The sequence below is a fragment of the Melospiza georgiana genome, chromosome 2 (genome assembly GCF_028018845.1).
Source record: "Melospiza georgiana isolate bMelGeo1 chromosome 2, bMelGeo1.pri, whole genome shotgun sequence".
Taxonomy (NCBI): Eukaryota; Metazoa; Chordata; class Aves; order Passeriformes; family Passerellidae; genus Melospiza; species Melospiza georgiana.
The window spans coordinates 31091115-31103679 of NC_080431.1; the positions used below are offsets into that span (position 1 = coordinate 31091115).

At 37.3% G+C, this 12565-nt stretch overlaps 1 protein-coding gene across 1 annotated transcript in view; it reads right to left on the reverse strand.

Moving 5' to 3' along the window:
- Positions 1-12565, reverse strand: part of PCCA (propionyl-CoA carboxylase subunit alpha) — a 270748-nt gene that overhangs the window by 228431 nt on the left and 29752 nt on the right. The window contains exons 5-6 of the mRNA XM_058044919.1: positions 2766-2879; positions 1217-1270 (exon numbers count right to left, since the gene is read on the reverse strand). Of these exons, the coding sequence (XP_057900902.1) occupies positions 1217-1270; positions 2766-2879 (168 nt within the window). The remainder of the gene's footprint in view (positions 1-1216; positions 1271-2765; positions 2880-12565) is intronic.

Below are 12565 nucleotides of genomic sequence, written 5' to 3' on the forward strand. Positions count from 1 at the left end.
CACCAGCACCCAGCAGGGTGTACTCAGCATCCCACAGAACCTGCACTTGTTTTTGTCTAGGAGCTGTAAAAAAAAAAAAATCACAGCAACTGAAGTATGAAATTTTTAGATTTCATTCTCAAATAGTCTCCTTAATGAGCAGGTGGTATCCGCTAACAACAAATAACCAACTCAATAGCAAGGGTCTGTATTACAACTAGAACTCAAAACTAAAGGAAATAGTTAAGGAAGGTATAAGGAAGACCTGTCTCACAAATGCTAAGGACAAAAAGAACCACCATTCAAGAATCATATTCCTCATCTAAGTTTTTTATCTTGAATCAAAAGGGTGCAAATTTTTCTCAAAAGCAGAAACAAATTTCTCTTGCTGCCTGTAAATCAAGGTATTTCTTCAGCTTCATTTACTCCATAACCAAGTTGGTAGCTGCAATGGCTTTTTACTTTGAACTTCAATGCAGTATGTGCTTGTCCCTATTCTGAGCAAAATCAGTAGACAATAACACATGATCTGCAGTGACTATACATACAGCATCCACCCAGGACTTTGTTCAAACATTGTGAATGCAACTTCCTCCTAGCACTGCCCACTTTTAAGCAGCTGCATGAAAGCTTTTGGAAAAAAAATAAAATCAGACCATATCATCAGTTCATGATATACAAAACCCTTACTGAAGTAAAGAGGTTTTGAACAATAAGTTTTATAAATTCAGATAAAGTGAAAACAGCACCCTCTTGACTCTTTGGTCCTTTCAGAGAATGCAGCACCATGATACAATACCACCAGCAGAGAAGCCAATTTTTAAACAGCTTTCTATTCCCATCCCAAAGTGCACTTCAGCACCTTCTCAGGGCTGCTGATACAGCTGTTCACCAGCTGTGCTACAAATCACCAAGATGATCACTTAAAACCAGATACTTTTAACCTAGATCATTCAGTGACCCAGTTTTGCAGAGCAGCCTCATAAACAGTCCAGGCATAAGCAAAAATCCGGAAAGGTTTTTACATACTGGGTAAAGTTCTTACAAGCAGACTTATCCCAAAAGAAAACTCAGTCTGCAATTACATCCTCAAAATGCAAAGAATTCACAGGTACAGAAACATTTTGAAATCCCCTATGTTAAAGTATCTTTTAGATTTGCCTTTAGCTTGCTTCCTTAGATACCTTGAAACAAGTATGTGCCATCAGTCACAGGCAAGCAAATAAAAATAACTTACCAAACGTCTAGCAAATTCTTTATTTTCTGAAAGAAATCCATATCCTGGGTGTACCTTGGAAGACAAAAGAAAAAATTCAAGCTGATTGAGTTCTGAAACCACACACCAAAATCAGTAGCACATTTTCAGATACTGGGGATGGTAAAGTAGATCACTAAGCATTTAAACAGGTTGAATACCTTAAGAAACTCTCTTAACACATTGATTTTTCTGTCCTAACTTAAGTTGTTGAGCTATCATTTCTGAAACAAACTTTCCTTATTTAACTAGGGAGAACAGGGTTGCTTGCAGAACAAATGGAGCTGTTTGCAGAGCAAACAGACATAGCCTTTGGTGATTTGCCTTTTGCTCTTTTTAGCTCCACTGCAGGTTTCCCCAAATACGCTCATCCACACTCTCCTCAGTAACCACTATAAAGTACTCTGTATCCCAAAATATTTCCAGCCCTAACCACAACAATGGTGCACAGGTCCCCAGCTATAAGCCCCCTACCTCTAGTGACCCTGTCAGGAGGGCACAATATACTCTCTTCATCAGTCTAAGTCAAGCATCCTGTGTGCCTTATTTGCTACTCACACCCCAATATTCATTCAGCCTAATGACTTAAGAGGAGCATGACAAAGTTTTCATTTTACTTTTTGCAAGTCATATAAGATTTTTGATCTATTATAGTCTAACAGACAAAGCATAAGCCATTTTATTCACCTCTTTTAAAGAGCCAATAACTGGGTTTCATATTCAGAAACTCAAAGGGGAGAAAATACTGGTTTTGTTTCTGGCCCCTAAAGGCACTGTACCAAAACATCATGTTAAAAAGAAATCACAGTGCTGATCCAAATGTTCAAGGGTAGTTAGTGTTGCTGATAGATACACACCAAATTTCATTTTAATAAATGCTCTGTGTACAGTAGCTCTGAATAATACATTCATTTCAGTGACAGAACAAAGAACATTAGGAATGTGAACATATTAGTTTTTTCTACTGATTCCTGTTAAGCTTTGAATCTCTGGCCAACTTGGAAGGAAAATAGGCAGACTTGCCCACATTTACACAAATAAGCTAATATGCATTTTGTAAACCTTCTGAAACAAAAGCCATTACAGGATGCACCATTTACCTTCCTGCAAGTAACATTTATACAATACAGAAAGTGATTCAAATTAAGTTTAAGCAAAAGTCTTTCTGGATACACTTCATAAAACATTCAAAAAAGGCATTATGGCATATAAAGGGTTAGCACTCAAAACTAATTGGGATTTTTTTTTTTTCCCCCAGCAAATTTGGAAATGAACTGAAGCTGCTCCCTGGTGTGAAAGCTGAATCCAGCAGCCACCTGCAGGATCAGCGACCAGTGCTGCCAGATGCTACAAAGCCTTTGATTTCCAGTAGCGATTTCAGACACATTTAACTCATGTGACATGAACTAACTGGAATAGCATATTCAATCACTTCCCCCCACACACACCTTTAAAAAAAAATATACAAACTCTGGCTTTTCTGCTTTCTATATATGAAACAGCTGCAGCAGATAGACACATTCAGACTCACAGCTTGGGCCCTGGTTTTCCTAATGACTTCCATGATGGCATCCATGTTGAGGTAGCTTTTGCTGGTGGGAGCTGGGCCAACACAGACAGCTTCGTCCGCCATTTTCACATGAACCTGAAGAGGCAATAGTCTGCATTAACAGATGCTCCCAGCAAAAATAATTAACATCACCCAGTCACATGCACACAAATCTGATTGTGTCAAAGATCATTTACATACCATAGCCACTCTAAAATACACACTGAAATCACCAACACTGGCATACATACAAGTATTTGCACTGTAAATCTCATTTCCTTTAGCTCTGAGCTTAAGTCACTTTCAAAATGTTTTATTGTTCTAATATATTATTTTGAATTTGATTAAATAAAATCAAGACAAATATAATTTCACCTTCCTATACTGATCATCTATATGTAAATTCAGACTAAAAACTACTTTGTTACTTGTAACTAGGGTAGTCTTATATCTTAATACTTAATAACAAACATTCATGACCAGTTCTAAGCAGGCTCCCCAGGAAGTTGGGGATAATTAGAGTGAATTGAATGAAGGGATGCAATGAGTGTCCCTGCACAGCATCAGGTCAGCACCATGCACAAATTAAAGCCTATGACTAAAGAGTTCAATATCACTACACGTGAACCAGAAAATCTTGAGAATTATTTAAGCAGGCTCATGTTTGATTTCTAATCCAGTGTATCCTCATTTATATGCATTTGCCAAATATTTTTTAGCCAAACAAAAAAGGGACAAACATTGGCAACATTTTGCCAAGAATACAAAAATAACTAGGTTTGGAGTTAGAAGTCTTCTTACACCTCGCAAGAATGCTTATCTTTAAGTTTAAAAAGTTTAATTAGATTGGTCTTTAACACATCTTCAGAGTTCAGAATACTTTTCTTTCAAGTAAGATACAGATATAACCATGAAACCAAACAACCAGTTTTACCTCATTCTGCTTTTTGTAAGTTCCCTTTCAGTATGCATTTAAGAAAGCATGCCATTGTTTAAACTGTGTAAGATTCTTAGCTGTCAGTAAGACTTATTTAGAACGACAATTTGACATTTCCAATGCTTACCAATTTTTACAACTATTTGATATCTCCAGCATTTGAAACTGAAAATACACTGTCTAAAATCAGTGCTCTTTTAGAAAAATAGCATTAACATTTCAGAAATACAAAACCCCGAGATGAGTTCTGTTGGCCAAAGCATGTATAAATAACACCAAGCTTGTGGTTTTGGTCCCTAGATGGATCATTCACTTAAGAGCTGGACTCCATAATCCTTGTGGGTCCCTTCTAACTCAGCATATTCTGTAATTCTGCACAATATTTTTGGTTTTTATCAGGAAATTTTGTTATTTGTGAAAAGGAATTTTATTTGCAATTAGTTTGAAGGCTGTCAAGTGTGTCAAACAAGTTAGAAGTTACATAGTCTGGATACGCTATTGGCTCATTCAGAAGAAACAAGGCCAGAAAAATCAAAAAAACACCTACAAACACTGACAGGCAGCAGTAAGACAACATTTTGAACACTACAATGAGAAGTAAGTAGCAGGTGAATATAACAAATGTATAAAAAGGAAGAGAGCCACTTAATCATTTTCATTTTTTTCTTCAGTTTTATTGACATTTTCTGAACTTGGGAAATGTTAATCCTATCAACAAGCAGCATATTAACTTTCCACCTAATTCCATGTTTCTTTCTGGAAGCATCTCTTAAATAGCTTCTGAATTTGCTAAATTCTCAAGTACATAACCACATAACCTGCTGGAATCACCACATATTTCAATATTGCTTCAATAACATCTCAACTGTTTTGTTTCATCACTACACCATTGGTCTCAATATAAACAAAGCAAAACCAGAAAAAAAAATCTTTGAGCAGTAGCACAGACAATCATGCAGCAGGTTTTTGTACTTTCTAGTACACACATCTTAGCAACTAAGTAATCTCTTTTGATCAAATGCTATCAGGATTAGTCTGTGTCATCCTTCCTGCAGCACTAAGCTGAAGAAACAGCAGCTTTATCTGAAGGATCAGTTTATATGCTTAAAGTTGTTCTGAATCCCAATGTGGTGTACAGTTCTAAACAAAGTCATTCAAGCTTAAGCTTAATTAAGAATGTATATTTTACAAAACCAAAAGCTTCCTTATAAAAAAGGACTAAAGATTGTTAGCTATTTCTAGGTATCAAGATGAAAACTCCACACCCACCCACTTCCTGCACTAAGACACCAATAGAGTCCCACTAGTACCAAAAGCAGCCAGAGAAGATATTGCAAACCAATTGGTTTTGTACATATAAACAGTCCTGTGCACATTTCCCCAGTATTACCCCACTCCTTTCTGAAATTTTTTGTTGCAATTCAACTCTCTGGAGTTTCAACTCTTCCTCTCCCACATTACCCTGTAATCTGGTAAATCCATTTCTCCTTGCTCACCTTACTGCAAGTTGTTGGTGCCTTCCCTAGTTCAGTGCCACTTCAGCCTGGAATGCACCAGGGAAATCTCCCAAAAAAAGAGGTCTCCATTCCACCTCCACTAGTTCAAAACCTCCAGATTTTCAGGATCCAGTGACAGCTGGGAGGATTTTCAGGATCCAGCCCCATCTAAGAGGCTTCTCATATCTACTTTTATTATGAGTTCATATCTATTTTTATTGTGAGCAAACCAGCACACGAACAGGAAATCTGCTTCTTAGTGATTCATAATGACAATTCCCCTTAGCATTTAGATTCCTTTGACATTGCACTGCAGTTCATGAAGAATACCCCAAATATTGTAACACAAATTTATCAGATTTTTGTATAGTATAAATGTAATTACTAGCAAACATAACAAAAACCATCATTTGAGTCTACATGGCAACTGAAACTTTCAGCCTACTACCAAGGGCTGCCTACTTCACACAGTAATTCATTAAACCTTTACCTCTGCAGAAGCTAACTTATAATGCAATCTTCCTAGACAGTACAAAGAATTCAGCAACTCCCCTTCCTCAATCACCACAAATTTCAAATATATTGATTTTCAAATTCAAGGATTGCTTAAGCACTTGACTTAAATCACACAATCCTAGGTATTCAAAACCTGTCCCTAACAGCTAAAATCTCAGAGGTGTGATTTATCCCTTTTCTGTTTTAGGTCACAAAAAACCCCAATGTCAACAAAAACAAAGAAGCAAGTCCCCAGAGGTTCTTGAAAAATGGAATTTCTTCATAAATATCTGAATTGACCCTGCCATCTCAAGCATGAATGGATAACAACAAAGGCTGGAAAACAGTTGAAACTAAGTGCTTAATGGTTTATACTACAGTTTTTAATCATATTGGGCTACCTGGGCCTCAAGAGAGAAGTCTCAAGCAGCTACCAAGGACTTGCTATATTAGAGAATAAAATGACTGGAAATCATGGAAAAATTGTGTGTGCAAAAGCCATTTAATTTCTGTAAAAGTTTTTTACTTTAAATACTCTAGCTCATAAAGGCTGATTATATTTCAAAAACAACAAAACCAAAACCTACTGAATCTTCATTTTATAGAACCTCAATCTAATTAAAGAACTAGAAACTAAATACAGTCACTTTTGGAAATCCAAACCAATCACAAACAGCTGACCAGCTCATCACACTCCTGCATCTATGAGAAATAAGCTACTAATAATAAAACTGGATTCAATAAGGAGTCCTAGCAGAACAACATTAGAATAAATACTATTAAATGGTGTAACTATTTTTGGATTAAGATACAAAGTCAACTGGAAATAATCAGAAGTACAACAATTACCTTATTACACAACAACAAGCTTATTCTTTCAGAAGCAAACATCAGAGAAGTGGCCACTGGCTACAAAACTAGTTTAGGTCAAGGAGCCACCTTCACAGCAAGGCAGTTCTATCAGCAGATCCCACCACATCTCTACACAGGAACAGCTTCATGTTTCTTCACTGTCTTTCCAGCAAACAGGCAAATAAAGCAAGGAGTCCATTGGGGATGGCTTGCCAGCCATTTTTGGCCTGGACTGGTTTCAAGCACCACTCCAGGCTGCAGCAGCTCTCAGAGTGCAGAGTGCAGTAAGAGGTAATAATAGCAGCAGCAATTGGGTTTGGAGATCCTTCTACAGTTCAATATTTCAGGAGGATTTATAAGGCAGTTTTGTGCCAGGGCTTGGCATCATACTCCAGAAGACAAATATACCCATAACCCAAAGTTTTGGATGTGAATGCCACAAAAATAGTCAATATCTGCCTTGCAGACAACCCAATTTAGAAGGACTGCACTGAATCACAGCCAGTACGTACTCAAATTACCTAGATTATTTTAGCTCTCCTGTATCCTGGAGAGTGACACATGTTCCTTTGACAGTAGCATGCTCTCTTGAATAGCCACACTCTGAATTTATTGAATTATCCTCATAATTAAACCAGTATCTCAATTTCCAGAAATCAAAATTAATAACCTGCTACCTAAAATAGATACAGGTCTCCTAGAAGTATTCTGTTTGACACAGCAGTATCTATCAAGGTAAACTTCTCCAGGGCCACCCATCTGCTGCAGAGCACTAGTTGGAATCTACATTATAAACAAATTACATTTAAATACACATCTCTTAACATAGAAATACACAGAATGTATTAAAAATTATTTTAAGGCAAAGAAATAAACCACTTTCAGTGCATATAGAGTCTATAAAACAATCAAAGATACCAAGAAAATTTACAGATCTCTAGCATTATAACTATTCAGCAGCTCAAGTTCGTTACCTTCTTATGGAGCTGGTTCATGACAAAAAGTGCTTTTCTCCTCAGTTTGTTTCACAATGGATCATTCTCATTTACTAACTCCAAAAAGTAAAGACTGACTTTGTAAACAAAGAAAAATATATCTACGTGCATTTCCCAATTGAGTGTTTAACATCATCTGCATAGTTTCCACAGATGATTTTATATACCTCAGCAGTTTCTGAGGCGTATCATGTGACAGATGTAATTTACTTCAGTGTAAATGTCTAATTAACACATACACACACACTCCCCTTTTCCTCCATCTCTGAGGAGTAAATGTCTGGGATTCCCCAGTGTCCCAGTTTTTCAGACTAGGTCAGCCTACACATCACCAGGTCTCAACACAAGTTGATATTCACACAGCAGAGACAGTTATACTGAGTTGCAGGCTGCATTTTCCTCCTGATTCTTCTATGCTGTTTCAGAATTTATATTATAGGGAAACTGTTATAGCTGCATATACAGTGCTAATCAAACCTAGGCAGCAATTAAAACAACCTCAGCAAAGAGAACACTTTTGTTTGGTACACTAGATAAGATTGAGCATTGTTCAGACAAAGAAATCTAATCAAACAAGTCATTCTCCTTTTATAGTTCAAATCAATATTACACATTGGAACAACATCCGTTGGTGTAAGTGGATTCACTTAATTGGCCCAAACTGCATAATACCGCTCAGCAAGACAAATCACAATTAGCTCAACCCATAAAATAGGGCTAATGAATAAATCCTTTGTAAGTTAGCTAAAAAAAACCAACCACCTCAAATCTTGCCAGCACCATTGCCAAAAGAGACAGACAAAGCAGAACAAAAAGCCTATGGCATTGAACAGTCTTGAGTTTAAACAAAAAAAAAAAATATCAAACTGATGCAAAAAAGGTTCAAATTCACTGCTTTGCCAAAAACACATCTTCCATCTGACCTAAGTATCTTTAGCAGCTTGACATTAAAATACACACACCAGTAATACAGTAAGTATGAGCACATAGTGTGCAGTATTCATACAGCCTTTAAAGTGCTATCTGCAAAGAAATACTGTCACACCATTACATCATTTAACCCTAAAACAAAATAATGGAAACATGGCTAGAGCACACAAAAAACAAAACTGTGAAAGACTACCCTACATTTCCCACATTTAATTTTACTCAGCATCCCAAAAACCTAAAAAAAAAGTTAATGCAAATAAACAGGTCAACCTGCAGAGTCAACATAGATTTCTCCGCAAGCCTATTTTAAACTATTTTAATTTGATAGCCCACAAATAGTTAAACAAGGACTCTGTAAAACAATTCTTCAGTGGCTTTCAAACATGTTTTGGTGAAGGGCATTTAGTTACATTCCCCTCCAAGTCTACAAAGACCCTCAAAACAGCCCATCCTTTAGCATCTGCGGGATTAGATCCCTGGTTCATGGACACCAGCTGAGAAATATAAATTTAAAAATATAATATCCTTTCCTTTACTTCCTAGTCTTGCCCTTCAAGTTTGCCACCTGGTCAAAAAATGAAGACAGTAAATAACCTCAGTAACTAAGGGCCTCAAAAAATCCATTTTTCAACTACAATTAATGGATCCAGGTTGAACTGAACAATCACTAAAAGACAGGCAACATGAACCAGGCAGGGAAGACAGCATTTTTAACCAACACCAAGAGAAAGCACATTTCAATATGTATCAAGATTTTCATCTGTTTGCATTCTTGCTTATACACACAAATTTATTTTTGTAACCTTAGAAAAAGAAAAAGTAAATCTCCGTTCTCTCTTCCATGGATGAAGCCCTGAAATGTTGTATGCTGCTAAAAAGACACACAATTTTACTTGTATTATAAAGGGGAACGGACTCCCCATTGTACTTATAGGCCTGATCACTCCTACTGTAAAAACCAGACCATGCTAAAGCTGTCATAGAGTGATACTCTCAAACTGTGTTCTGCTTGAGGGACAAGCAAGAAAATGCCTTCTGAGTCCTGAAGACATTACAGATAAGACTCTAGAGAAGAGTTCCAGAATGGCTTTTGTCCCTAAAAACCTCTTCCTATATACTAATTGTTTGATGGATAGTTTCAGTGAAGCACCTTCTAGAACAAAAGTGAGAAAGAAGGCTTCTCCATCAGAATTTTATTGGAAGTGTTTACTGTGCTGAACCCTTCAACTAGGACACAAGTTTGCTATTGAAAATTTGGTGGAATTAAATAGTTAATTTGTATCACAACTTCCAACATGTTTTACTCAACACCAACCAGGAACAGTCCATTTCTTTGGTAGAATAACTGAAAAAGTAGGTCAACAGTCACCTTGCTCACTAATCTACCTTTGGATGAACCGAACAATTAACAGAGGCAGAGCAACCAGGAGGGGAAAACCAGAATGTCCCAAACTTTAACTCCAAGCTACTGCGTCAGTAGCAAAACACATTAACGATCTCAAGGGAAAAGCACTCCCCTTGCCTCCTTCCACTGGTGTTCCCTTGGTGGGAGACCTACCAAGTTCCTCTGCTCAAGTAAAATTGGAGGCAGCACAGCCACTCAACACAACCCTTGTTGATGTCTAGAGGGCTGTGAAGAAAGTCTGCAAGCTTGCAACTGCACTCATGTCTGCAGACTATTTTTACTCTGGAATACGTTATCTACAGCAAGTCTCCAGGATAAACAGGAGATTTTAGTTCAGAACATACACTAACAATTTGGGAGAACACTTACTAAATGTATTTACCAAAGAAACAGTCTCCATCTGTTGCATGAGTTGAGCAATTCTCATATTCATTAGAGCAGTCCACTATGCTCTGTGAGGATGCTCGAGTTTCATCTTTGCAGCGTATGCGATTCTGCACTTTCAGTGTTTTAGAAAAAGAATTAAGTTTTTTGTGATGTTAACAAAATAGTGATGCCCTACAGTGCTTTTAGTAGCCTCCCTGCATTTCAAACACATCTGCACCCATATGTCAGCCTTTCCCTAATGGAATCTCAGCTTCTAAGCACATTAGCAAAGCAATAGGACAGATCTTTCTCATGCTGTTTCTTTTTCCTGCCTCTCCCAAAAACAAGCTCACCAAGGAATGCATTTCATGCATGCTTCTTTGTTTTGCCTTCTAAAGGGGTTAAGACATGTAGGAGATGGGAAAACTGGTAGTTAAGCAGGTCTAGGAAATAATATCACATGGTAGGAAGGGCAGTCAACAGCAGAACTTCACATAGTAGAGATTTAGTTCTTGATTAAGCTGGATATACCAGAAGACACTTGGGATTCAGAAAAAGTATGTTAAACTCGGCCACAGTACAAAGTAACATGTAGTACGCACTGGTAACATGCCCCTATTCAGCATTTTCAGCTCTAATTTGGATAGAGTTCCCCTTTCAGATGGATGAACACAGCACACATTCAGATGTCTATACATGGCTGGACTGCAGAAGTTACTTCCAGCATCCAAAGATCAGAGATTCCTAAAATCAGTTCTAGTGTTGAGAAAATAGCTCACAACAACAGCAAGGTGATTTCACAGCTACCTGGTATTTCAACTACAGAACAGTATTTAACAGAACAGTGAAAAGGGAAATGTGGGCATCAACTAAATACCACAGTGTGGATCAGTAGTTGGAAGATTTATTTCATTTTTTTTTAATTGCAAACACAAGATGCAGACAGTGAGTTATGTTCTTCCTGGTGTGGACTAACTTCAGGCCCAAAATGAACCATATATTGAGAGTTACATCACTTTTACAATAAGCTTCACTTTAGGCATACACAAAATGCCACTCAAAGGAAGATCCCACCCCTGAACACTCCTCCACACTCAGCTCCAGCAATTACAGTGCTGCTGAGACAGATCAATGAACTAAACAGGCACAGTGGAAAAGTAATCGGAGGGGAGGGGAAATTAACCTTCTGTCAGATCAGCAAGTTAAACCATCTCCCAGCTGCATGACCATCAGATCCCACACAGGGAATGAATGAGAAGGGGCAGGAGAGCACTCCTTTCACAAGTACTGTAGACTTAGAGGAATTTAGACATAATATGAAGCAAGTTCTACAATGTCAAATAAACCAAAGAAAACACCAGAAAAACAGTTTGTCAGTGAATGCAGAATATCTTAAGGATGACAAAATTCCAGAGCAGGTTTCCTAAAACAGATTTTCCTCATGTCTATGCAATACATATATGCTCAACAGAAAATATACATGCACATGTATGTATATATACACGTACATACACATATCCTTTACTACTTCTAGGTACCCAGTGAGAGGAGTTTTACCACTAAGGCTAAGTACTAAAGCAGTACATAAAAATTAACAAAAATTACACCATAAAATCTCAGCATTACCATCACGGCAAGCATAATCTTATGCTTTTATAAGGAATTAAATACTTAAAAATGCCTTACAAAATATTCATACTTATTATGTTGTTATATGTCATTTACAAAAGTAAAGCATTTCTCCTTCAAAATTCCACTAATATGAATGCTCAGATTTCTTTAAAATGATTGTTTGTTAAGTTCTTAAATGAAAGTGTTCATTTTGCAAGAAAATTACTTCTCTGCCAGTGTATGCTAATTATTCATTATAGCACAACTTCAAAGAAGATAGTCCTTTCTATAAAACCCATTGTAAGTTTTCTACCCTCAAAAGTCTTCTTTTGAAAGACAAGACAGCTTTGAGACTTCAAGATGCAGATGTCCAGATAAAGTCAACAAAAACAGTGCAATGGAGAAAAATCATCAAGAACTCCTGGAAAATGACTGCACAGACAAGCAGGCAGCTCAAGTCTGTAGGGACTGTATGGTCTAACAAACAGGCAGGAATAGACAAGGAAATCTGCACTGTCCAAATACAATTTTTGCACAGGTACTACCAACGCTGGACAATTCATTCACAGTTGCAGATGCCAGACTTTATGTGGTCCCATTCTTTTCCAGATCATCTGACAAAAATATTGTCAATGATTGGGGTTTTTTTTCCTTACAGCCCTCAGAGTTCTGCCATAGCTACAACTCAAATTGTA